Genomic DNA, 27,855 nt, shown 5'->3' on the forward strand with positions numbered 1-27,855 from the left:
AAGCTGCTCACGGCCACCATGCTCCTGCCAGGAGACAGGGGACACCACAGAGCTGTCCAGCATAATTGTCACCTCACCCAGTGAGGAGAGATCACTCACCAATTACCATCACAGGCAAAAGAGACTCACCCTGGGGAAACTAATTTAATTTATTATGGATGAAATCAGAGTAGGGTAATGAGAAATAAAACCAAACCTTAAAAGACTTTCTCCTGGCTTCTTCCCAGGCTCAACTTTACTTCTGATTTCTACATTTCTGCCCCCTAACAGCACAGGGGGATACAGAATGGGGGCTGCTTTTTCTCCCCTTCCTAAATACATTATCCTGCCCTCATCACTGATAGGCTCTGCTTTAGCTGACCTTGTCCAACGTGGGGGAAGTTTCACAGAGAAGTCCCTGCTATCAAACAGACAACTGGAACATGGTTTCCCCAGCAGGGCCGGAGGGAGACAGATCTTCCCATCATACCATGCAGGGATGGATGCTCAGATGGTGCATGAGTGTCCCTGGCCATCCAACTGCTTCCCAGGGACTGCAGCACACAGAAGGATCACTGCCCTGGACTCCAGGAGAGAGGACTATGGCCTCTTCAGAGACCCATTTGACAGAGTGCCATGGGACAGAGTGCTGGAGGGGACTGGGACACAAGGAAGCTGGGTGACATCCAAGGATCATCCCTTAATTCAGGAGCAATGCATCCCAACAAAGAAAATTCAGGCAGAAATTCCAGAAGGCCTGATGGATTAACAAGGAACTCTTGGAGAAACTCAAACACACGAAGGAAGCCTGCAGTTGTGGTAACCCACAGCTAAGGGGCTCAGTGACTTGTTTGCCTTGATTTTCCCCAGCAACACCTGCTCCAGCCACACCACCTGAGGGGGCAAGGACAGACTGGGAGAAGGAAGAACCACCTGTAAGAGAAGTTCAAGGTGTGTAAGTCCATGAGACCTGATGAGACCCCACAGTTCCCATGAGAGCTGGCAGAGGAAGCATCTAAGCCACTATTTGAGAAGTGTTTGCTCTCACCCTCCCATCTTCTCCATTCTATCCCTATCTCTTGCATTTCCCTCCTGCTCCAAGCAAGGACATGTCCACTGGCACGTGCCAGCCCTGGGCAGGCTTGTGCTCCACCATACCCTCATGAGAAGTTTGCAAAAGGACAATCCAAATGTCCAGAGTACAGAAACCTGAGCCATGGTAACCTGCCACTGACACCCCAGCAAGGAGCTGGAGGAAGGGATGTCCATTGTGCTGATGTTTTCCAGGTGCTGCCACACCATGATCCTCATAGCTCAGAGGGTTTGTGTTTGTTTTGCTGGGATCAGCACTGGTGTGGCACCATGGGGAGGTGACAAGGTGACATGATCCAAGCCAGGTGACACCAGCTTGACTGAGGGGAATGGAGGAGAGCTGGCAGCTCGTGAGGCAGCCAAGAGAGCAATGCTTCCTGGTGTGATCACATCAGATAATCTGTTCCTCAGTTCCTGAGGATCAGAATTACACACAGCAGCACCAGGGGAGCTCCCAACACAGCTGCTCCCCACTGAAAGTGTCCTGATAAAACACATCCCTGTGCAAGCCAGGCTCAGCAAAGGACAGTGTCACCAGCATGGCCGCAGGAGAGCAAGAATAACAGTGTCACTGCCAGCTAGACCAGACCTTGGGCCAACACCAGCCTGGAATGGTGGAGGAGAAGGTGGACCCAGCCCAGAGCCAGATGGCTGGGAGCCCTCTGGGATGCCTTCAGCAAGGCTCATGGACTCATGGCACATTTTCTAGTGGGAGATGAGGACAAAGTTGGTTCAGGGAAGAAAGGACATCATCAGGTTCACTGGAGCTTCACACTCCCATCTCAGATGGACTTGTCCTTCTTGCCCAACTTATCCTTCCAGGCATTGCCAGGCTTTGGCTTTGGCTTTAGAAGCTTTTCTCCACGATTTTGCAGACCCACATGGAGAGGAGCAGGCTGGCTTCAGGGAGATTTTAAGAGTCCTTTCCAAAGCCTGAAGGGGATCTCTAAAAGAATGCTGAAGAGGGATTTTTGCAAGGCCAAGAAGTGACAGGCCAAAGAGTAATGGCTTTAGCTGTAAGAGGGGAGATTTAGATTGGATATTAGGGAAAAAATTCCTTCCTGGCAGGATAATGAGGCCCTGGAACAAGTTTCCCAGAGAAGCTCTGGCTGCCCCATCCCTAAAAGTGTTCAATGGGACTTGGATGGGACTTGGAGCAACCCTGGCTAGTGGAAGGTGGGGGTGGAATGAACTGGTTCCACGGCAGGGGGTGGAATGAACTGGGCTTTAAGGTCCCTTTCAAACTAAACCATTCCTTAGTCCAGTGATTCCAAACTTGATTCAAGCCAAGAGCTGCTCCACTGCTCTGGGGTCCTTCCAAGCAGTCCAGTGAGGCTGCTACATCCCAAGGAGCAAGGGGAGAAACTGATCCCTCTGGAGATATGAGGAGAGTCTCCAGATGCTTTGACTTTGCAGACATGCCCTTGGTGTAGCTTTCTCCTCTGTATCCTTTGGGCGAGGGGAGATGGCTGCTGCATCCCTGGACACTTCACAAGCTCCAGCTTCCAACAGCCAGATCCAGCACCACCCTTGACTCCATCTTTGACAAGGGGAAGGCAGGGGAGAGATGCCAGGCAAAAACCAGGGCTGGCTCCCCCCGCCTTTACAGTCAAGGATGAGAGATGCTGTGTGACTGAGCCAAGGCACACAGCAGACCCAAAGAGACCAAAGGCAATATCAGGGTTTTTTGTGCAGAACTGGATGTGAAATCCTTGCTCCCAACAGTGGCAACTGGCAGAGAAGCATCACTGAATTACCACAGACTAAAAATATCTGGGCTGTGGGAAATCACAGGACACCTCCAAGGCGTGCTCTGAAATGGTGGCTGCAGAATTGAGGGGCAGGCATGGAGCTCCACGGTGGGGTGAGGAGCAGGAGAAAAGAACAGCAACCACTCCCATGGCAAGGCCTCTCAAGCAGGAACTGGCAGGGAGGGAAGTTTCTGTGCTCCCTGCCTCAGGGATGCTCAGTTCATCCATCCTGGCACGGCCATTGTTACCCTTTTTGGATTTCCACCCAAAACCACCCTACAAGGTCCAAGCTCTCCTCAGCTCTGCTGCTGCCCATGGGGCTCTCCAGCAGCCCTGGGATTTTCAGGGAACTCTGCAGCTCCAGGGCTTTTGGGTTGAGGGAAGTCACACCAGGACAGTAGGCTGATGGGGCTGGGGAGATGGGGGGGCCCCACAAGTGAAGGGTGCCAATGTTCCTCTGTGCTGCTGTGTTTCCCAAAACCCAGCCCAGCTGTGCCTCAGTTTCCCCAGCTGAAGGTGGTGTATCCTACAAAGTGATCGGGCTCTTGGAGACATTGATCACGCAGTGCTGGGGAGGTGGTAGATGAGTGCAGACCTTCCACAGATTTCTTTGGAGCAGATCCACCCTGCAGATCCCCTGGCCCTGGGATGTGCAGAGGAGGACTTCTGAACTCTCCTGTTTTGTTTCTTCTCACATCCTTCTGATTTGGAGCAGCAGAAAAAACACGCTTACAGCTTCCAGCTGCCTCAACCAGGGTGATTTTTCTTCCATATGGAATGGATGGTAAAGGAGAAGAGTGCCAAGGTCCCCATCCCAAGCTAGACACTCCAATCTTCCCTGGCACAGTCCATCCATTGCTCTCTTCCCAAACAGCTCTGGTGCTATTTCTCAATATGCTTTTCCCAAGCAGCCACTGCAGCACCTGGTCCTGTGCCAACCACGGTTTCAAAACCAGTTTGCCAGTAGGAAAAGAGGAAAGGCAAACTGGGCCCACCCCCACCTTCCCAAAGCACGGGACAAGAAGAGAACCTCACTGGAAGCAGATAATGGGAATGGGGATTTCAGCTCAGCTTCTATCCCCAGTAACAGTCTCAGTGAGGAGTGGTTGGGATAAAGGCCAACAGCTTCATTCTCTGCACAGAACTGCAATGGAAGAGTGGGAGCAGATGTCCAAGAGGAGCACATGGATACCTGGCTGAGATGACCCAACAACCAGCCTCCACCACCACTGCTCTCTCTCACCTTTGTGCTTCTGGACTGTTTCTGCTTCCACACACAAACACAAGGAGCTCACCCCGTGCCTCCCAAGGCAGAAACCTCCAGCATCCCACTCAGGCTCGAGGGAAGGCCAAGTTCCAGCGCTTGCCATGGGCCACTGAGCCACCTATTCATCCCTGCATTCCTTGGCAGAGCCCCAAGAGCAATGAAAACCCATCAAAGGACCTGGGAAAGCAAACCAAGCTGTGCACGGATGAGATGAGCTCCAGTGGAAAAAAAAGATTGGATTGGCTTGGCAAGAGAGGCGAGAGGCTGATCTCCCACTGAGTCGATTTTGAGAGCTCCACTGGGGTTTTTTAATCCAGCAGGAGATTTCTGCCACCTCCCAGGGTTTGAGTGTTTTTGTGACAGACCTGCGGGTTGCCAAGCAAAAATGAAGTCAACTCTGTCGAATTCCCCTGCCGGCTGGCACGGCCTTTCCCCTGGCACCTCCAAAACAAGTCAGCTCTTGTCCAAGGGCAGAGAAATGGCAGCTTAGATTTTTGCCTGCTGTCTGGGCAAAGGGATAACGCAACACATGGGGCTGATGCAAGTATTGGCCCATTACTCCCTTTACTGGAGGATTATGGACTGCTCTCACACGGCTCCTCTGTCCTGACCACCCAACTGGTGGCAGGCGAGCCCAGGAGACACCAAAGAACACCACAGCAGGGACATGGGAAGGAAGGGACTGCCACAACTCCCCTGTGATGAAGCTCCATGGCACTCACCGTCCTCTGTCTCCTGCCAGACGATGCCCTCCAGGTTGACGCTGGTGCCAGGCTCGCAGGGGCCCAGGCACTCGGGCTCGGTGGCCAGGGCCACGTCGCACGTGTTCACCCCCACCGAGCGCGTGCGCACCATGATCTGCTCGCACGGCGACGAGATGTCGTTGTTCACCACGGGGACGAGGAGGTGCAAGGGCAGCACTGCGGGCGTAGACACTGGAGATTCCATCTGTGGGGGAAAAGAGAAATGTGGCCACTGTCAGGAATACTGCTGGCAACACAGAAGGGAGAGCAAGTATCAACAGATATTTACATTCCTGGAGAACCTCAAGCTCAGGACTGCCACCTTCAGCTCACGTCCCACACACCATCAGAGGACAAGGATCTCGCAGGGCTCTGCTGCCCTGGCGTGCCCATGCCCATGTAACCCTGGGGAGCTCTGTAGTCACAGAGATCACAGCCAGAAGTCCTTGTGCAGGAGATATCTGTGCTCCTGCTTGAAAGAGCTCATGGCAAGTTCCTTCCCCGACGGCTTCTGTAATCATGCCTGCTGAGGATGCCTCTTGGCTATGGCTCAGATGTTAATGCAGTCAATGACTTTGGACCCCATGGCTCCCTAGAAGAGCTTCTGCTCAACCAGCAGGACAGGACAAACGAGTAGCAGACTCCCTCTGGCACCCATGAAAACCAACATCCTTCTCCTTCCAGAACCACCCTGTGACCACCTGCAGACACAGGCACTTGGATCATATCCCTCTTCCCTATGCAAGTATCTGCTTCAGAGCCTGATCCAGCCATTGTGCTCTCTTTGCACACAGAAACCAGATCCCACAGCCAGAGCCGGGCTTGGAAAGCCAACAAGCCAACATGCCAAGAGGAAGCCCAGCCAAGCAACCCTGCTGCTGAGAAGCCAAGGCCCTTGGCCGCTCTGCCACGCAAGCAGATTACAGCAGTGTCAGGAGGAGGATGGCTGATGGGCGGATTCTGTGGCTGGCCAAGGCAAGGTGGAGACCTCCTCCTCCTCTGGGGCTCATCAGCCAAGCCAGCCACGGCCAGCCACCCCTACACCTTGGCTTGAGAGGACCTGCAGCAAGGGGTGAGCGGCTCCTCTTCAGCTGAGACTTCCCCTCTTCACCATTTGTGATCTTTAGACACCGGGCTACCTCAGAAGAGAAGCAGACTGAGGAAACTCATCACAACCGCAGCAAGTGCTGACCTGGGTTCCTGTTTCAAGCAGGCAAAGATTCCTCTAGAGCACCCAGTTGTACTCCCAGTCCTTCTAAAACTCTTCTGAGGGAAAACAACAGACCTGGAGAGCCCAAGTTTGTGGTTACCAAGTGTGGACATGGGCACCAGCCCAGCCTTGCTGCTGACTCCCATCCTGGTCCTGACCAGCTGCCAAATTTGCCTGCTCTCTCTCTTGCTCACACATCCCCCTCCTTCCAGCAAGGGAAACAACTCCAGCAGAACCTTGCATGTCCAACCCAGCCTGCCCTACCTGATAGGGTAACCACAGCAAGCACCTGGAGCATCACATCTCCCCACCAACTGCTGACCCACAGATCCTCTCCACGTCCCTGGTGACACAAATCTCTAGGCAGAGGAGCAGAGATGAGGACATCACATCCTGGCTCTGATAGTGCAAGTGGATTTGCTTTTCCAGCAGAACACAAAGCACCTTCTGTCTGCAGCCCTCTCCCTGTACTGCATCCATCCTCTCTCTAGACAGCTCATCAGAGCAACATGCAGCCCACCTGGCACTAAAGATGGCCTGGAGGTCTCTAACAGCAGTGGCTGGACCCCACAGTGCCCTCCCCAGCAGCACAGCTTGTCATCCACAACCACCTCCAATCTCCCAGCAACAGAACCAGCTCTCCCCCAGTAGCCCATCTCCAGACCATCCACCTCCAAGGCTGCCATAGGGCCAGTGGCCCAAGTGTACCCCATGGGATTCAAGAAGGGTGGTTTTGGCATAAAACCACCCCAGAAGGCTGCCAGAGGAGCTTCCAGAAGACTCCCACAGGAAAATCACCCCCCAAAACACAGCAACCTCATCAGCACATCCAGGGCAAGATGCTCCAAGGAAGTGTGAGGCTTCTTAGAAGGGGCTCCTCGATGCCATATTGTGCAAACCACACGTCAGTCACCAGCAAAGGAAGAGACAGGGAAGAACCAGGGTGGTGGGCAGCAGGAAGAGCCCAGGGAGTGGCAGGGATCACTTTCCCCCATTGCCTGGGGAGTGGAGGCTGTGTGTGCATGTTGGAGACCTGCTGAGACCGTTCAGCTTCCTTCCACTCTGCAACAGAAACCACAGCGCAGCTCAGGAGCGTTTAATTACAGTTCCAGCTCTGCTAATTATCGCCCGGTCACATTCGTAATCTGCATTATGCCATGGTGCATAATAAGCAGCTCACTGAGATCTCTAATAAGCAAGGCGGCTTGATGGGATTTCATATCTCACCCTGCTCTGTAATAAACAGCCTCTTTCAGCAGCCGTGGGGAGACAAGGCGGCTCTCCTGCTCCCTTGCCCCAAGCTCCAGAGCAAAATAAAAAGGTTCAGGATGCTTCTTCAAGGGTGAGGGCAGGAGCAGAGGTTCTCCACTGGGACACAACCAAAAAAAACAACTGAAAGCCATGCTGGAGGAAAAGCCACATGGATCAATCCCTGAAATTCAGCTCCCCCTCTATGTGTGCCTTATCTCTCGTTGCCATGATCTTTTCACCCTCCTGCTTGCTGAGCAAGGTCAGGAGATGCAGGATGGCTGGGAGAGCCCTACATATCATGGGGTAGCTCCTCTGGCTGCTCTTCCCCTCGGAGGGAGAGAGGGAGCCTGGGGCAATGCTGGCTGGGGGTGGTGGGCAGCACTCACACCCCACGGCAGCGCATTGCACATCACCTCCAGGGCTGTGCTAACCGAGATCCCCAGCTCCAAAAATGAGCCTTGTACCTTCTGGCCACCCCCCCATACTTCTTTTGGGCCCTAAATACCCCTTGCAGAAATAAAATTTCTTTCTCTTTCCAAGCTCTAAGATGAAATACCGGCTGCACTCTGGCTGCTGGAGGAAGCTGGTGTGTGTGCAGGCACCCCTGTGGCAGTGAGATGGGGTGAAGCTGCAGTGTGCCAGCGCTGGCCATCCGTGTCCGCCCGCCGCTGCCTCCCCTGCTGAAAGCCCTTTGTGTTTGTGGCGGAGGCTTTCCCATCACGAGGAACGTGCTTTCACCAGCGCCGAGGACACAAGTGGAACGGAGCCAAGCCCGGGCGGCAGCGGCCGCCACAGCCTCTGCTCGCTGGGGGAAAAGCAAATCCACCCAGAGTCCCCAGCGATGCCAACGGCGCCGCGGCATGCCAGGCTCTGGGGGATAATTAAATCCTACCCCTCGTTACAGCCACCCCCAGGAAGGTGCAGTGGGGTCCCACAGTGGGTGCTGGCATGGAGAGATGCACACAGAGCAGTGCCTGCCATCTTAGCAGCACTGGTTAGTGCATCAGCTGCCCTCAAGGGGACAGAACAGCAGCAATTATTAATGAGAGAGTGAGAAGAGGGCAAACCAGAAATAAAAACACCCCACTGGTTTTAATGTCATCTAGACCACCCATTCATATTTATGAGAATTTTGGTTTGTCCTCAATAATAAAAGTCAGGCAAGAAAAATGCATTTTGGAGTGATAAAAGCCAAAAGCAAAAACTCCCGAGAAGTGCAACTAGCAGAGATATCTGCAGTGCATTTCCAAGGGCAGAGAGGGTGTGAAGGTGCAGGGCACCCCCAGATCTGTCAGAAGAACTCAGGCTGAGACCACCAAAGCATGTGAGATGGTTCTAGGCTCCAGTGTACCCCCACATGAAGAAGCTATGCAGCACATGTATCATTTTTCTCACCTACAAGGTCCTTTCACTCCTGCAGACACAGAGACAAGAAAAGCCAAGAGGGAGCCTTGTTACTAGTCACAAACTCATGACTCTGCGTCAGGAGACAGAACATGGACCAAAGGTGCTCCATCATCACAGGAGCATTGCTCTCAACACGTCCCATGTCACTGATCAGCTCAGCTCAACCTTTGGGAGCTTTGATCTTCTCATTCCTGTCACTATATGCCCCACAGCTTTGCTTTTTCAGAGTAGGAGCTGGGAATGTTAGCTCCTTGGTGAGAGACCCCCAGGGAGCAGATCCACCCAGGTGACAGGCATCTTCAGTGGGCATCTCTAGACCCCCAAACCACAGCACCACAGTGCCTCTGCCCCTCTGCTGACCTTGGAAGGAATTTAGAAGAGTCTTCTCCAACCTGACCCCCAAAGCTGGGTATGCAGAGCCTGAAGACAAAATCCTTTTGTTGGCTCTGGTGCCCACTATGTCTATGATTCCATCTTAAATCCACCTGCAAGCAGAGCTCCCAGTCACATCCCCCAGTAACACCATCCCAACACACTGGAGGTACAGGCTCCAGAAGATCCCCTCCCCAAACAGTGCAGGTGCCACTCAACCCTGACTGTTTGCTGCCTGGATTTCTCCAGCAAGAAAGCAGCCAACAAGAGCTTCCAACAAACACCCACATGCAGGGAAATAATGGTGGCACAAGTGTCAGGTCCAAAGATGGAGCCAGGAGGGTGGCCTGGGACACTGATCCCAATGCTGCTGCCCACTGCTCTCCCCTCTTGCTACAGCAGGAAGTTGAGGTTGCTGACATCAAGATGTGAAAAAAAAGGATTCTGTTCTAGACAAAAGTCTCCTTTCCCTGGATAAACACAAGCTCAAATAAACAAAGCCAGTTATTTCTACAGGCCACAGGAACACTTGGGGAATATATTGGGTTCCTTAGCTGGCAAATCTGAGCCCACAGGGCAACAGGGCAGTTGCTCCAAGAAAAAGAGATTGACATTTGTGACAGCCCTCCCTTACCAAGAAGCAGTAAATGCCACAAGGAAGGATGAATGCTTCCATGTGCTTCCATCTGTGCAGAATGCAGTGGGCTCAGCATTGCACTCCCTGAGTTTGCCACTCAGAGAAGACAAATGAGCGTGGGACCTCCTGGCCAGCACCACCACCAAAGAGCCAGGCAATTCGGATGGGAAGTAAGGAGTTTTAAGGAGCAGAGATCCCAATTTCCCAGCCCCAGGGCTCTCAGCATCCCCCTAAAAACATGCCAAGAGAGGCCAATTCCCCACCACTCTCCTTCACAACTTGTTCCCAGTGCTCATCACCATCTGCTTCCACCCATCAGACTTGGGATTCATGGCATCTCCCAGCTGTGGGGCTGTTGATGCCAAGGTGTAATGGGAATGCACTACCTACAAAAGGTGCCTCCATGTCCTTTCCTGGCCATACCAAGCACCTGTGCTCCAGCTCTGAGATGCAGGAGGGGCTTTGCCTCCATCCATGCAAACACCTTCCCTGGCCAGCAAGTCCCTGCAGAATGACCAGAGCAGATGGTGGCCAAAAGGATGGCACAATGCAGCCCAATGCTGGGGTTGGCAGCACATTCCCAACTCAGACTCATTTTTATCTGGGCACTTTGGGGTGGACCTGGCTGAGCAAGGCTGTTCTGGCCACAGGAACCAAAACCTGGAAGAGGATTATCTGCATAAAGCTCCCAGCCCCACCACCAGCACCACCAAAACCAGACGTGGTCACAGTTAATGGGAATGTCAGGGTGAGCCATCCCACCCAGGGATGCTGGAGGCACAACCTCCCACCATGCCAGTGCTGGGGGCTGATCCAAGTACCCAGCTGATGCAGACAGCTGGATGCTATCAACCTCAGCCACACTGCTGGGGAAATGCAAATACAACCCAGCATGACTTACGAGGAGCTGCTTTCTCTCTGCAGAGGAGAGGGGAATAAAATCACTGCTTGAACACAGCCTGTCTTATCTCAGTGCTTGCAGCGTTTTGAGATCAAGAGGAGGCAGACACCGCAGAGGCACAGCCTTGCATATTACTGTGTCTCCAATAAAGCCAGGAATAGTATCCAAGGCAGACGTGCTGGCACCAAGTCACCTGCTCCAACCACTTACAAGACTATCAGATCTGCTCCTGGAAGGGAAAAAAGGTGTCTCCAGCAGGAGAGAGGTAGTGAAGAGCGGTGATGAAAGGGGACAGGTGACATAAGTGAGAGACATGGGAAAGAAATCCAAGCTGGGACCTCTGTGCATCAGTCCCACCACATGGCATTGGGTCTCCATTCAGCCTCATCAAGCACTGATATCCCACAGGTCTCCTCATTTACTGAATTAAAAAGTGAAGCAGCTCAGTTGGCGGGGAAAAAGGGAAAGATTCCATGTGGAAAAGTAATGGAGATGCATCTGGGTCATGGGAGAGCAGAGACTATTAGAAACACAGAGCCTGACCACAGAGGGCCACAAGCATCCTTCACAATGACCAACCCAGCCTGCAGCTCCTTCTTCAGCACTGCTGCTGCCATGGTCAGCTGTCATCCTCACCTCTGGCAGTGCTGCCTGAGCAGGAAAGCTCTGATGGCAGCAAGTGACTTCCCACTGGGAACCCAGGTCCCCCATTACACCCCACAACCTGTACCCACCCTTCTGCCAACACAGCCAACCATCACAGATGCGTGGTTGGCTTCTCATATTTCTGCTTCCTACATCTCCATCTCCAGCACCCCCTGCACTGCTGACTCCAGCCATGTCTCCTGCAAGTCAGGTTTCTATGTGAAGAAATACTGTGAGGGAAAGTCTTGCTTTTGCTGGTTTTTTTCCACCAAAATAACCAGGCAGCTGCACCCGAGGATCCGAGCAGTGCTCAACAGCTGCCATTAACAGCACTTGCTGACCAGCACATTTAAGCAGGCAAAGGAGAACATAAAAGGTTTCACAGTGCCTCACTCAGTGCATCAATCTCCTGGAGGGAGGATACAAATCTATGAGACCTTTCACAAACCACAGGCAGCTCCAGCCACTGTTAAGAGCCATCTGATAACCACCAGCTCCATAAACCTGGCCAAATGACACAGAGGCTGAAACAGCCAAACTACAGACATCCCTAAAACCCAAATCTGCAAGGCAGGCATGAGAAATCAGATGAAAAAGCAGGATTTTCATGGCAAGTGGCTTTAACTTGCCTACAGGGTCTGCCTTGTGCTACACAGCACACAGGCCAGCATCCTGAGCACCAAGCACAGGCCCCACCACCCTAGGGATGAAAAACATATTGTAGAGCTTGGAATCTCCATTCCAGCGGATCAAGAGATGAGTCTGAAAGAGGCTGAAAAAGCAGGCTCCTGGAGACAGCAAGAACACAAAAGTTACCAACAAACCTTGGCGAGGATCACCAAGCAAGGACTGCAAGCCAAAGCTGACACTTGGTAGGTCAGGGCTGAGGAAAGAAGCTGGCACAGCAGCTCAGCTCTCTGTTGGGGAATAACACAACTCCACCTGCCTGCCTCAACTTTTCCTTCCGTTTTTTCACCCATTTTTTCCTCTACCTCAGTCTCACCAATCTAAACCCCTAAAACATGGACAATGTGGCTGCTAGGCCTCCAGCAATTCAAGTCAGGGCACGGCCACGTGTGCACACACACCCACAACCCTACATGCAAACTCAGAGCATTAATAATTTAATCACTTTTAATTAATGCTTATCCAGGCACAAAGTCCTTACCTTTGAAAAGCTACAATGCACAGGAACCAGTCAGAGGGGAGACAGCTCAGGATTTACAAATCATTTCAGTACAAAATTGGATTCTTGTCAATATAGAAGGGAGAAGATGGATCCAAGCCTTGAAGTAAAAATGAGCTGGGCTCAGCCCTGTCTCATCTAGGATAGGTTTCTCTGCTTGTTTGGTGCACAGTCCAGGGACCAGCTTTGTCTACATCCATCCCAAAACCCAGTGCCCACTTCCAGGTGAGACTGGACAAAGCCACCACAACCACTCTGTCACTGTAGACCCATGGCAGACAACACAACCACGTGCAGGGATGCGGTTTTATCACATCACTAAGAAACCAACTTTTATACTCATAAAGCACAAGAGATGATGTGGTAAAAGGCCCTGGTGTTCTCAGAGCAGAGCTGACAAAGAAGAGATGGAGTGTGGGGTAAAAGATGGGCTTTGTTTGGGGGTGTTTTGATCAACCAAGCTGTGAATGTGGTGTGGGACAGCCGGACCTTCCACAACAGCCAAAGCTGTGGCACTGGGTTGTGCTCCAAGGCCTCAAAGAGGGCCAAAAGCAAATCCCACTCACATTCAGAGTCCCTGTGCAAGAAAACTGGGGGAATATGGAGTTACAGACATACATAAAACAGCCAAGCACCAGCCCAAGGTGATCCTTTCAGTGACCCAGAGGGGATCATCGTCAAGATGCCATCTTAATGTCCCAGAATGCTTTGGCTTGGAAGGGACCTTAAAACTTCTCTCATTCCATCCCCCTGCCACGGGCAGGGACACCTTTCACTGGTCCATTCATGACAGAAAAGGACACAAGAGACAAAGTGAAGGAAGTTCAAAGAAGAGGCACAAAAATAACAGGCTGAGGGGATTGGTTTGGAAGAGGAGATTAGAAGAGCTAAATATGGATAGCTTGGTTCAGTGACAGCTATGTGGGGACACAGCCATAATCTACAAATACATGGGGGATGAAAACATCAAAGGAGAGAGAGGAATTACGCAGAGGATGATGCAGAGGAGCAAGGAGGAAATGGGATGAATCAATGAGAGGAACGTTTAAGACAGACATTGGCCACAGCTTTCTGGCAGGGAAATTGTTCCTAAGTATACCAGTATTTTCCAAGTGAGAAAATCCTTCATCCTTCCCTTGCTCTGCTCCCTCTTTCTTTCCTACAACCCTCCATTAACATCATACAACATACATCACTGCCCACAGCACCTCCTAAATGCTGCTGACACCCCAGATCCACCCCGTGCCAGGCTCTGAATCCCCAAGCCACATTCCAGGTCTTCCCAAGACACAGCAGCAGCTCTTCTCCTTTTAGAGAGCCAACATCCAGCAGCTTTGGAACTGCCCAAGTTCAGATTAGATTTGCCAGGTTTTGGCAGGGTTTTACTTAAATTTTGGCAGAGTTATCTTTTCTTGATGTTCTTCCACACTGCAACCATGATAACAAGCATCTCTGACAAGAGAGCAGCTTCAGCTCTATGATCCACCTCCATGGCTGGACCAGGAGGTTCATGGCCAAGCAGATAAGAAAAAAATTCTTCTCTTGTCCCATCCATCTCCCAGCAAATGGCAGTAGCAAGATGGAGAGTTTTCTAAGCAGTTCTCCAGCACAATAAGCTGCCTGCCCACAGCTACAAACAGCATTTTGTCCTGAAGGGCCTGTGGATCGTGGATGAGAAGCCAAGCCAGGTGCTCAGGGCTCACACCTGTAAAATTTGTTTAGGGAAGGGCTGGGAGGGAAGGAGACAGTGCTCAGTCCCTGCAAAGCAGGATGCACCTCCTGAAGCACCCACACAGCTCCTGGAGGAGGTTTAGCACTGGGAGGGCACCAGAGTACCACAGCTGTGACACCACGGTGGCACCATGAGAAGCACCACGTCCAGACCATGGGGTGCACACAGCTATGGACTGGGGGAAAAAAAAGAGGCAAATCCATTCACTGGATGCTTCTCCCAAGAGAATTTCCATCACATCCCACATACACCATGAATACCAGAGCATTTTTACACATGAGTTGTAGCCAGGTATTGGCAGCTCCTGGAGAGGCTCGATTCCAGGGTGAGACACACATATTTCAGATGCAACAAGCAGCAAAGTCTAGGATGAGTTTCAGATCTATTTATCCCTCAGGCAAAAGGAGACATCTTCCTTCCATCTATTTAATATTAAAAACCTGCTTTGGTATGATGTGCACGTCCCAGCCCCTGCAGGCTGCACGTTTAGGAAGCCGCCCACTTGGCTCTCATCTCCTCTTCTTTGTAGGTTTTGCTCCAGTTGCCAGGAGAGATCCTGGTGCTTTCCAGACACAAAGCCAGCTCTGTTCCATGGCCTGATGGGGAGGTTACAAGAGAAGAGAGAGCAAGAAATGAGCCCAATCACATGACACACAAGAATGTGGGTGAGGAAGATGGTGTCACCACATGTGTCTCATAGCAGTGGCCACAGAGAGGGGACTGGTGTCTGGAATGTGCCTCTGTCTCCCAACACACAAGACAGAAACCTCAAGCTAACACAGGAATGACAAATGTGCTGTGTCCCATGACTGCATCACCCCCACTCCCCAAACCCCAGTTTTTCAGCCAATTCTTTCAATCATGCTGTTTTTAAAACAACACAAGTCAATATTCCTATTCTGGCCAATAAATGCTGGGCTCATCCCAACCCTTCAAGCAACAGTTTGCACCCATGTCCATCAGCTCCCATCAGGAACATGCAGGACACAGCAAATTCCACAGAAGTTTTTCAAGCCAATTCCCAAGGTTTTATAAATTACTGAAATCAAGATGCTGCCTGCACAGAACAGTGCCCAGGCACCGACCCCAAAGCAGCACAGCATGTGCTCATATTGCCATGAAATCTCTAGCTGAGCTGCAAGAGGAGCAGGAACGAGCTTTCCACGTGAACCCACAGGCTCCCATCACCTACCCTCACTCCAGACTTTAATTCCAGCCTCGAGGATGAAAAGCAGTTTTCCTGTGCTTGGCTCAAATGCCTCTTGGTGCCTCTGCTCTGATCACAGAATCACAGACTGGTTTGTGTTAGAAGCAATCTCGAAGCTCATCTAGATCCAAGCCCCCACTGCAGGCAGGGACATTTGGCAGGAGGAGGCAGAGCCTGTGCTGCTGTGGGAGCCAATGCCTGGCTGCAGGACACAGCTGGGCTGTGATGCCTGAAGGTCTCACCTGGCAGGCTCTGTGCTGACGAGCAGCAGCCGCCAGCGGTCGAGCAGCACGGCTGGGGAGGATCGATGGCTCCCTGCAGGGAAGCTGAGCAGCCAGGGAGCAGAGGAGCTGAGCCAGAGCCAGGCCAGAGTGTAACTCATCACCTGCAGGCCACCTACAGCCAGGGAGCAGTGCAGCCACAGTGGGGCTTTCACAGCACAGGGAGCTTTGTGATTCGCATCACAGGACTGTGCTGCTCGCAGCCATGCTCTCCTTGAGAGTACTTCACATAAAAATAGAAAAATAGCTTCAAGTAGCTGCTTCATCAGCTCCTCTGGACCACACCAAGGGGAAGAGCTTGCATTGAAATCCAAATCAGCCTCCACCACACAGGGATGGATGCTGACACCACCCATGGCTGAAGCTTTCTGTCAGTCCAATTAAGCTCCAGGAAGGTTTTTAGCCTCTAACCTCACATTTCTCAGGCTATGTGCCGGGACACCCACGGGTCAGCAAATTCCAGCTAATGAGAAATTGTTCCCCTTTGCCACAAAACAAAACAAAATGAGAGAGAAAACAGTCACCACCGAAAAAACACCATCCAATGCCAGCAGTCACTATGCTTCCTTCCACCCAGCAGCACCTCAGACAGCACACAGACATGTCAAAATGAGATGCCAGGGGCTGGTGGGCACACAGGGAGTAGCAGGGCCAAGTTTATATTCAGTCAACACTGGATTTTTAGCTGGCATCCCTAAAATAAGGCAAAGATACTGCTGGAGTTAGACCCATCATAAGCAAGCCCAGATCTCCATAAATTTCATTTCTTGCCCTACCAAAATTTGATTCTTTAAATTACCAGCCAGCTGTGGCAGAGAAATCCTAATTCCATGAGGAAGAGTGGAATGATAATAAATAAGGAAGTTTTAGCCCCAAGCTTGAGTATTGGGGTTTGCTGGCCACTGCAGACCTGAACATGGCCACCCATCATTAAAATTCAACCATTCCCCTGGGGGCCAGAGGGACCACAGGGCTCTCCAACAGACAGCCCATGGAGGTAACACAAGCCCTGTTTGGAAACACACAACAGAGTCATAAATCAGAGCCTGGAAGGTTTTTATGGCCAGCAAGGGGGGCATAAATAGAGGACAGGAATGGGGAGCCTGGAAATCAGCCATGAGCTCAGCAATGGATCAGCCCACAGTGGTCATTGCCTGCATGCCAAGGGTCCCAGCTGCAGAGAGCTGAGAAAAGTCAACAAGGAGCCAGCCTGGGCTCAACAACCTGCTGGCTACATGTTTCCATCTCCTCCATCTCCTCTCCTGTCTTAGGGAGAGGTGGGAGGGATCAGGGAGCTCCACATCTCCTCCCCAGGGCTCTCCCTGCCCAATGGTTGGCTTTGAGGGATGATAAAAGAGTCACTTTGCCCAAGAAATGCTGGGGGTTTGGGGTCACATGCATCAAAAGGATGTCCTTAGCACAGGGGAAGCCACCACCCCACAGCTCCACATTTCCAGGTTCTTTGGGAAGACGTCCCACAGTGTTTCTTGGCATTTAATTCTTAATTAGTGACATAACTCTGTTTTATAGTTTTTATATGGGATCTTGGAAAGTTAAAACAAAAAAACAAACAACAAAAATACAAAGGCAAGTAGGACAAGCAGGACACCAGAGTCCCTCCCAGGAATGCCACTTGCTCAGTGTTATGATCTAATGGAACCCTGTAAGAGACAATTCCTCATTATCAGTGGGACAGTCTTCCAGAGCCTACTCTGGAAGTTCCACAACCCCTGCAATGGTTGTCCAACAGTTTTTGATACCTCTGCTCCAGCCTGAAGCAGCCAAAATGCATTTCTGTCTGTAATAAACCCATCTGACCTTTAATCACACTGTCTCTCCTGAAAACACACAGGCAGCATGTCCATACACATCCTGTACTTCTGCTCATACCTGAGGAAAACGAACAACAGCTTTTTATTGATAATAATCACACAAGATGCTGTTTGGACAGAGGGAGAAGGTTCCCACAGTGTAAATCAGCAGCTCTGGGATGGCCAGGACGTGCTAATGAGCTGCTGGTCTGCAGGTTGGGGCTAGGAAAGCAGGCACTGGCCAGGGAGAACCAGGGCTTTGCAAGGCAGGAGAATGTGTATGAAGGCAAGGATGGATGGATGGATGGATGGATGGATGGATGGATGGATGGATGGATGGATGGATGGATGGATGGATGGATACTTGTGCAACCCCTGTGCTCAGAGTGGTGTTGGCAGCAAAAGTCCTCCCTGCTCACCCTTACCATCATCTGGGATCTCTGCCAACATCTGACCTGATGCTGGCTTTTCCCAAGCCAAAGCAGGTGAGTGGTGCCTGTCTGAACACCATCCCCTAAACATCACAGAGCTCATGTGGGGACAACCAGAGAGCTTCTCAAGGGCCTTCAAGAGGCTGCTGGTAAAGGAGAGGGGCACAGCTGATACAGCAGATCCCAGAGATGCTTCTTGGCCAAAAAAACCAAACACTGGCATTTGAAGGGCAGTGTCTCAGAGAAGGAAGCTGGTGGCTGCAGGGATGAAAGCCTGAGAAAATCTGCATGGGCACTGGGAAAGGACCTAGGGCTGGGAGGGGCTCAATGGGATTAAACAGTTGAAACTTGGTAAAAAGCCTGGAAATGACTCCTTTCACACAGAGGAACACCAAAGGACAGGAGGAATAAGGGGACCTGAAGAACCCTCCAGGATATGGTAACAGTAGCTAGGCAAATCAGTAACAAATAAGCCTGGGAAAAGCCAAGGGGATGCACCACACTAAGTGGAGAAGTACAGACATCCCAGAGGAGCAAGTGAAGAGCCAGAGCTGGCACGCAGCTGGAGTCACGCCGAGGACACTGCCTTGGGCAGCCTGTGCAGGCAGGGAGAGACGTGGGAGGCAGCTTGGCAGAGGGAAAAAGCCTTTCTCCATCACATCAGCAACTTCCCTTCCCACCCAGAGAGGAGCAAGTGCCCTCTCTGCCCTCTGTGCTGGCAGTCTGCACAGCTCCTCACAGACTGCTGGGCTCCTGTTCCCTGAGCTGAGCATCTCCCATCTCCTGGAGCAGGGTGCTGGCAGCAGTGACTTCTCTTGAGGATACCTCCAGGAATGGGGTGTTTGGCACCCCCAAAGGATCTTTCACTGCTTCTAGAAAAAGGCTCAGCAGCACAGACCCCATCCCCAGCTCCCAGGGCAGTTTGGGAATGAGCACAGCAGAGCAGTGGAGACCTGGCTAAGTTTAACCCCCATAAAGTAGAAACTTGATGCACCCCATGACTGAGCACCAGCACTCAAAACCCAGAAACCCCACCCTTTATCACCAATCCTTGGCTTTTAAAGACTCAGGCCATTATCAGGAGGATTGGGCAGGAGTCCTGGTGTCCATAAGGAGCCGTGCTCCCCAGCACAAGGAACACAGCAAGACAGCAGTTTATCCAAGTTATTTTCTCTGTCTGAGGAATGACATTAAAGGGGGTGAGGGACTGGACAGAAGCCTGCCCTGCCTCCCTGCCCTGCACAGACACTGACTGCAAGCTCACCCAGTGGCAAGGAGCCATCCAGAGCCCTGCTGCAGATATTGAATTTGCCAAGAAGCTGAAGAGAGAGAGGTGCAAGGCACGGGCAGCAGCAGGCAGTGATTTATGGAGCTGCCGTGCCTTCCCAGGTCACACATCCACAGGAGCCTCACCTCCTCCGTGGGCCAACAGCCAGGCTGATTATCTGTCATATGCTACAGGATGCAGTGCCAACAGCCCAGCTCAGATCACCCAGCTTGCTTGCAAAAAAAAAAAAAAAAATTAATAAACACAACCCTGTAGATCCAGGTGACCGGCTTTTGCTCAAGCCCATGCTTGCTGGTGGTAGGAGATCATCACAGCAGCCTGCAAGGAAGCAGGTAATGCCTGGAGGCTGACCCTCACCAGAGCTCCTGGAAAGCACAATGGCAGCTGGCAGCAGGAGCAGGGCTCACAGGAGCAGCTCTGCAGCTGCCTGGCATCTGCCCCTGGGTCGGCTCCCTCCTCAACTCACCCCAAATCCAGCCCTAGGGTTTCTGTGCTGTTACAGGCATCAGGATAGAGCTGGTTGCTCCATGAATCCCAACACTGGTGCAGAGATACAAAAGCAGGAAAACAGCCTGTGCAAAGAGAGTGCTCACAGGGCTGTGTGCACAAGCCACGTGCCTTTTACAATTAGCCCCTGCTGACAAATGCGCTTTTTTCCAAAAAAAAATCAATTTTAAGAAATCAATTTTTCAGAAATTTAGATTTAATATGGTATTTCCTCCAAATCCTTTTTCCTCTGGCAGACCTGAGGGATAAGCTGAGAACCACCTGCACTCAAGTCACCGAGCTGAATCACAGCAGCCTGAAGGACACGAGCTTCTGGAGCTGCCTGCTGCCAACACTGCATTAACCTTTTTTTCCCCTTCCTTCTGTTTTTACTGAGTAATTCCCAGATGCAGCCACTCAGCAGCAAGATGCCATTCAATACTCCTCAGGGAGTCTCAGAGCCTTTCCTCCCACTGGGATCAACAGTGGAAAAAGGTTTGTGGTTCTTGTATGACAGTCTTGTAATGAGAATCCCATAAATTCTGAACTGTATTTCATCAGGAGTTTGTAGGGAGAAACCAAATTTCACAGAAGAGAAACTTAAGACGTGGGTTGAGACTTTGAGAAACCAATTTTTTGTTCTCTTGGATTCTGCCAAATGCTTTGGAGGATGTCAACTTTTGAAGGAAGGGATATTCAGAGATCCTCCAAACGAAGATGTGCAACACCTGAAGCTCCTAACATAATCACCAATGAAAATACAGCAAAAACAGTGACCTAACCTTGTGTTTTTACAGGAACAAACAAATCCAAAAGAGCCAAACAGTCATGACTGAGAGCAAAACAGCAAAGATGTGAGAGTTTGGGTGCAGACAGGTGAGCATGACCACAAAAAAGCTTTACTCTTACTTTTTTAGCCCATTTTGGCCCAACATCAGCTGCATGTTGAGCTTGTGTAGACAAGACACAGGGCCAACACACTCTGTCCCACAGAACAGAGAGATGAGGCTTCATCCACATGCAATCTAAGGAACATACTCTCATCTGTGACTTCAAACCACCTGACACACCTGGACCCCCTCATTAGGTAATCCAGAACCTGAATGTTTTTACACCTCAGATACATCATGGAAGGCCACACACATGCATGAGCCATGCATTGCTCCACACCCATGGTGAGAAGCCTGCAGTGCCAGCCAAAACTGGGACCTGGAAAGACCAGAGGTGATAATCTGGGAACAAAAATGAAACTTTGGGGTTGTGAGCCAGGCTCTGTCCCAGCCCAGCTTGCGTGCTAGAATTTTAAGAAGGGGGTTGTTTGCTGACAGCTTAAAGGATTTATGGGAAGGATTAACCATGGCTTTGCTGATGAGGGAACCAGTGGCAAACTCGGAGCAATCCCAGGAGCATGGGGAGAAGCTGGAAGAGGACAGGGAAAGGGCAGATGAGCCTACAACAACAAAAACAACAGGGACAGTTTGTTTTGCACAGTGAACTCAACCAGGAGCAGCTCTTCCCAGCATTACCAGCTTGGTTTGGTGCCCACTAAACACGGGACAGGCAGCTCTGGAGTCCTGCCTTCACAGTGCTGGGTAACTGGAGGTGCCCAGGAGCCATACAAGTGAGAACATCACACACCTCAGCCATGAGGAAAGGTGCCCAAAAAGAAGAGAGTGCAGAAGGTCTGGAGGGGAAGGATGTGGTGGTGGTGGGAGTCCTGCTCTGGAGGTGGGGGAGGAGGGAAATCCTGCTGTGAGCAGCAGGCAGCAAGGAACCGCAGATCCACAGCACTGGAAAGCTTTGTGCTCTAGCTTGAGAACTCTGTGAAGTGTCTACAACTGAATCAGGCTTATATCCAGGTGAATAACACAGATAAAAAGCAGGAGGCTACAGATCTGCTGCTGACTGCCAGAGGAACACGAACCTGGAGGGGTTTGCTCCAGGAAGCACGGGATGCTGGTTACCAGGAACACACATAGACCGATCAATGGACTTGTCTGGCAAGCTGGAGCCCAGCAACAAGGGCATGTTCCAGCTGTGAACAGCTAATCCACCCTCTCAACCCAGTGCAGCTGCTCAGCAAACAAGCATGGTCCCCTTAAGAGAAAGCACAATCAGCCCAGATTTAGCTGGAAGAGGGTGGGGATATCGCTGAGCTCCAAGCCGTGGTCTGAACCTTATCTGCTGCTTTAATACCTATCAGTGTTGATACAGATTAAAGGATTAGTCGGGATTACTGAAGGCAACCCCCCTCGGCCCCAGGCAGTGAGGATGGCCATGGGTGCAGTGCAATTCCAGCCCTCCCCTGTGACCACAGCCCTTGGCTGCACCCTTGAAGCGAAGGAGCCTGAGAAACGCCTGAGGAGAGGCTCTCCATGAGCGATGGCAGCCTCAAAACAGACACAAGGGAGTGAGACTGGGCTCCCTGGGAAGAAAACAAACACTCACCAGCTAGAATCCAAGTGGGAGTCAGGTTTGTTGTCCCTACAGTTGCCTACCAACACAGCAAGCCTTCATGGACCAGCAGCACCACCAGAAGAAACCACCCCACCACAATCCACCCATGGCTGTTTATTCCTGCTGTGGTCCAAAGCCCTCTTTTCCTAACAACAGGCATTTGTGGACTGTCAGGAAACTGCCTGGTTAAAACCTGCTTTCGATGCCACTCAGCACAGCTTTTAATTGGATCATGTCCCTGACCCAATTCCCCACATGGTTGCACAAACCCTTGAGCGTCCATGTGGGAAGGGGTGGCCAGGAGCAGGCAGGACAACTCCTGGGGGAGCAGCAAAGCTCCAGTGACTGCACAAGGAGGCAGGAAGGCTCCTGTGCCCACGTTTATCTGAACACAAACCTGTGAAGAAGCTCTCCACTGAGATCCCCCATCTTCCAAGAGATCATCACCAAATCATCACTAGCTATATCCAGAGAGCTTGTTCCTAAAACCTGGCTGGGCTGAGAGTGGTTTAGGACAATGGCAAGATGACGAGGTCAGTTTAAAAGACCCTTCCAACCCAAAGCAGCCTGTGAGTCTATGAAACACGAATGGAACCACACCTGGCTCCTCCATCTTTCTTGCTTCTTGCACCAGGACAACAGCAGGGAATGGCAGAGGCACTGAAGCTGTCAGCAACAAGAAGACAGGCAATGCTGGGGCAAAAACCACAGAGAAGGACATCACTGATCTGAAATGATCACCTGCCAGAGCCAAACTCAGCTTACAGAACCACAAAACAGTTTGGGTTGGAGGGGACCTTAAAGCTCATCCAGTTCCAAGCCCCTGCCATGGGCAGAGACACCTTCAAACTTCTCCAGGTAGTGCACTCACATCCATGTGTCAACATCCCACATCCTGCAGGGATTCAGGGATGAAACTCTGCATCAAGCCTCAAGCCCAAGGCAGCACCCCTCTGCATCCCCACTCCCCTCAAACCATCTCCTCTGGAGGGGGAAGCCCAGGCAGCTGCTACAGCCATTAGTTTCTTCCCACTAAAACACTACCAGGCTGCACAAAGCTCAGGAAGGAACGTGGAGCCCTGGCCACAAAAGATACACCCAGATAAAAGACTCTTTTCCCCTGTGCAGAGAAGATCTGAGTAAGGAAGAAGACCAAAATTGGTCACACTTCACTCAAAAGCACACACACAGTACAATCACCTCACCATAAGAAACCAGCTGAAGACCTGCAGCGTTGGACATTCAAATGATATTAAAAAAGTCTAACTGTGCTGAGATGTTAATTTTGGTCCCATAAAAGCAAGCTGCACTGGGCATTCAAGGGCCAACAGCAGTAAATCCGACACTGGAAGAGCATGCCAGCCCAGTGCCAGGACAGGGTGATTAAACCCTTACAAATTCTTGGCCCAGATGGAAGAGTGGCTACTTTCAGCCTCACTGGGTCACAAGCCAGCTGGAACCTTGAGTGAGTCTCCAGAGCCAGGGCCCCATCCTGCACCATGACCCCAGGCAGGAGCCAGAAGGGCTCCCAGCCAGCACTGATGTGTTCAGCCATCCTGGGGATTTGAGGAGCTCCACAGGCAGAGACACCAAGGTGGTTTTTGATGGTGCTTTCCAGAGTTCCTGTTCCCGGAGCCAAGAGAAATCCCTGAGTAGGAACACTGACCCACCAACACTATCTCCTCCAGGTTAATACCATAACTGTTTATGGAGTCAAGCCTACCAGGAGTAGGACTTGATCCTTGTGGGTTACTTCCAACTCAGGCTATTCAATGGGTCACGACTTCAATCACCTGCTCACAGGCCAGGGTGTGATTCCCAGGTGGGACACACAAGCCACTAGCCAGGAGTCTCAGAGCAAGTCCTCCTATGAGCATGCTTTTAATAACAGTGCCTTGGTGACTGGGAATTAACTGAGCTGACCCAATCCCAGCTCCTTTGGGAGAGGCACAGGCAACACACAGCCCATAGAAGTGTGTTAAGCTCCCTCCAGCAGCTCTGACTCTGCCCTTTAGGAAGCAGATGGCATCCAAACCATATTTTGCTTCAGGGCCACGCAAGTTTGGAGAACACATGCCGTGTGTACCTACATATCTCATCAAGGAAGAAGTTCAGCTCCCTGTCACTGCACAAGTTGTCAAACAAAGTCACAGCATAAGGACATGTGATTTTTAGCAAAAACACTGCCAGAAGGAGAATGACAAAGGGGGCAGCATCAAGGCTGCTGTGCTCTGCTGAGCTCGGCACCTCGGCAGGTGCTGAGAGCCAAACTACTCCAATGTGGCACCAACCTACTTTCAGATGGATCTTCATACAAAACCTCACAGATTATCTGCATCACACTGCCACCATCACATCCTCAACACCTAAAGTTACACCAGCTATCACCCTCATTACATCAGCTTGTCACAGGAGATGCCAACCCATCCATGAGCAATCCATTGTGGGGCGTGAGGAAGATGGATGTGTGCATCAGCAGTGTTCCCATCAATCCGACCACAATGCATGCAGATCTTTCCTCTCAGGGATTCAGTCACTCAGCCACAAACTCCCAAAACTTCCCTGACTGCTATTAGATCACCTCAGGCAACACGTGACAAATTCAAACACTCTTGTGGAAAATTTATAGTCCTCCAACCCCCCAGCAGGAACAACAATCTGGAGCATTTGAGGCTTCCTAGGATGGTTCTTCATGCTCACCCACAAATTGTTTTACAAGACAAAGTCCCAAGAGCGGTACTTAGTCTCAAGCAAAGATTATTTTTGGCAGCTTTATCAGAACACTTCTCACTCCCTTAATCTCTCCTTGGATGAAAGCACATTTAGGAAAACAGTCCAGATGCTGGAATATCACTAAAACAAAAAGCAGTGGTACAATGCAGTCTTGAAAAGCCCTTTACAAATAAACACAACTTGGGGGGGTTTCTGCTCAGCAATTTCTGGTTTCTGCCAGGCCCACACTCATAAACCAGAACTACATGTTCCCCTCCCCAGGAATCAGAAAACAAAAGCTGGTTTGGGTTACCCAGCTGCAGGACACACATGCAAGAATTGCTCTTGCAACTCTCCTGCCCCTAAATGGTCAAGCTACTCAACCACTCCATGGATTTTTAATCAAATATTCCAAAATAACAACTTACAAAAGGAGTTACAGCTGAGACAAGAAAGATGTTATGGGAAACTCAGCATCAGCTCTAAGTGAGGATCTGGAGAGCTGATGAAATCTCCCCTCACAGCAACAGGTTTGTCCACTCCTCACACATCTTAGTTTGAAACTGGACATCATCCACAAGGGCTTTGAACCTCCTAGCAGATTTCTCACTCCCAACAGCACTCACCAGCAACAGCTCAGCACTCCTGAATCACAGACCAGTTTGGGTTGGAAAGGATCTTCAAACTCAGCTCCTTCCAATCTCCTGCCATGGGCAGGGACACCTCCCACTGGACCAGGGTGCTCCAACCCCCATCCAACCTGGTCTGGAACACATCCAAGGACGATGCAGCCACATCTTCTCTAGGATGGCTGTGCCAGGGCCTCACCACCCTCACAGGAAACAATTTCTTCCCAACATCCCATCTAGCAGTGGGAAGCCATTTCCCCTTGTCCTAGCACTCCAGGCCCTTGTCCAAAGTCCCTCTCCAGCTCTCCTGGAGCCCCTTTAGGCAGTCAAAGGGGCTCTGAGGTCTCACTGGAGCCTTCTCTTCTCCAGGTGAACACTCCCAGCTCTCCCAGCCTGGCTGCAGAGCAGAGGAGCTCCAGCTCTCTGAGCATCTCCATGGCATTCTCTGGACTCACCCCTGCAGCTTCTGATGTTGGACCTCCAGACTGGGGGCAGCTCTGCAGGTGGGGAATCCCCTGAGCAGGGCAGAGCCCCCTCCCTCCACCTGCCAGCTCCACTCCTCTGGGTGCAGCCCAGGTTGGTTTCTGGGCTACAAGCAGCCACTGCCAGGTCACATCCAATGTGTCACCCACCAGTATCCCCAGGCCCTTCCCCCAGGGCTATGCTCAATCTATTCCCCACCCAGCCTGTTTTTGTGCTAGGGATGGCACCAGCCCAGGGCAGGACCTTGTACTTGGCCTTGCTGAACTTCATGAGCTCCACACAGACCCACCTCTCCAGCCTGCCAAGATCAACCTCTTGAAGAAATCCAACCATAGCACAAGAGTCTCTCGAACTCCTAGGCCACTATTAGTAAAAATTACATCAACTCCTCCTCCTGAACCACGCTGGCCATCTCCAGCAGGTCTGGGATGACTTTCATCATCTACTCCCAGAAGATTCAGCCTCTTTTCCAGCTGACAAGTCTCCAGCATTTTGAAGAAGGCTGATTTTCCCCCTCCTCTCCCAGCCAGGGAGGGCAGGAATGCTAATGGCATCCCATTAAACGAGCCAGAAGAAACCCAACCCACCTGAGCCAAGGCCCTGTCTTTGCCCTCCCCATTCACTGGCAATCTCAGCGTGAAGTGTGGTTGTCAGAAGATTTCTTGGGTTTCCTTAAGTTCTTCTGCCAAGTTCTGATTAAAATCCTCCTAAGTGGTTTTCTCTTTATTCCATTTCCTAGAACTGAGAAGCAAAGCAGACCTGAGAGCAGCTCTGAGTGCTGGAGCTAACAGCCCCCAACACAGCCAAGCCATCTGAGTCTCCCACACTGGCTCATTAGGATCAAAAGGAAATTGAAAGCAATGCTCCTTCCATCTCCCTTATCAGACCATCAGCTCCCAGAGGAGGCTGGGATTTAATGGCCTCACTCCCTGGCAGGAGGCTGGGATTGCTCAGCTGACAGGGGCTGCTGAGCCACCTCACTGGGTGCTGCTTCAGCATCATGTTTGAAACAGGTCAGCCAAGAAGGAACATTCCCAAAGGCTTTGGGACAACACACAACAGTGAGCAGTGGTAAGGAATAAAGCACTGCACTGTAACACATCTCCATGCCCAAAAACATCCAATTTACTCCAGTCTCTCAGCACTACTTGACATGCTCTGGTTCATGATGGTGACTTCAAAAGAGAAGGCAACCTCTCATCACAACCTCTCATCACAGGCTCCTTGTGCTACCAGCTTCAGATCTGCACCAAACTGGATCCCCTCTTTGCCCCAGAAAAATCTGTCTGCTTTGGTGGCCTGGAGCATGAAATCATTGGTTTCTTGCCCAGAAACAGGCACCTGCCAGTCTAGTCACTGGTTCCTGTGGCCGAAGGCTGGAGGCCATCAGGTCACCGTGAAGGTGGCTCCTGGTGAGGAGAGCCCCCTCCCTGCCAGCAGGCAGATACACTTGGTCCTGGGGCTCATGCACACTGTACAGGGGTGGTGCAAGGGAACCCCAAAACAGCCTCTGCTCATACAAGAAAAACCAGAACCAGATGTGTTGCTGCCCTCTCTGCTGTGTCCTCCTCTTTTGCAGGGTCCCACACAGGGAGCTGCTCCTGCCAGAGCCAAAGCATTGCTGATGAGTGCACAGCCTGAAAATCCCAACACTTCCAATTTTTAATGCTGTGAACCTCCCCATGGTCCCTGGGGGAGCAGGAATACACTGACCCTACTGAGAGACCACATGGACAGGACACACACTGGTCCAAGCTGCTGCTGAGGGATCCATCACAGGGAACAACAACAGCTCCTGTTTTCTTGGTCTGGAGGAAGCAGCAGGGGGGAGCCCCTCCAAAGCAGGGCCTTTTCCTGGGACCTGGCTCTTCCACAAGCCAGGCAGTGATCTGGCAAA

At 51.4% G+C, this 27,855-nt stretch overlaps 1 protein-coding gene across 2 annotated transcripts in view; it reads right to left on the reverse strand.

The window, feature by feature from the left end:
• Window positions 1-27,855, reverse strand: part of ZNF609 (zinc finger protein 609) — a 60,589-nt gene that overhangs the window by 8,763 nt on the left and 23,971 nt on the right. For both annotated transcript variants that reach the window (XM_064721800.1, XM_064721801.1), the window contains exon 3: window positions 4,812-5,037. In XM_064721800.1, the coding sequence (XP_064577870.1) occupies window positions 4,812-5,037 (226 nt within the window). The remainder of the gene's footprint in view (window positions 1-4,811; window positions 5,038-27,855) is intronic.

Source organism: Zonotrichia leucophrys, chromosome 10 (assembly GCF_028769735.1).
Source record: "Zonotrichia leucophrys gambelii isolate GWCS_2022_RI chromosome 10, RI_Zleu_2.0, whole genome shotgun sequence".
In the NCBI taxonomy this organism is placed as follows: Eukaryota; Metazoa; Chordata; class Aves; order Passeriformes; family Passerellidae; genus Zonotrichia; species Zonotrichia leucophrys.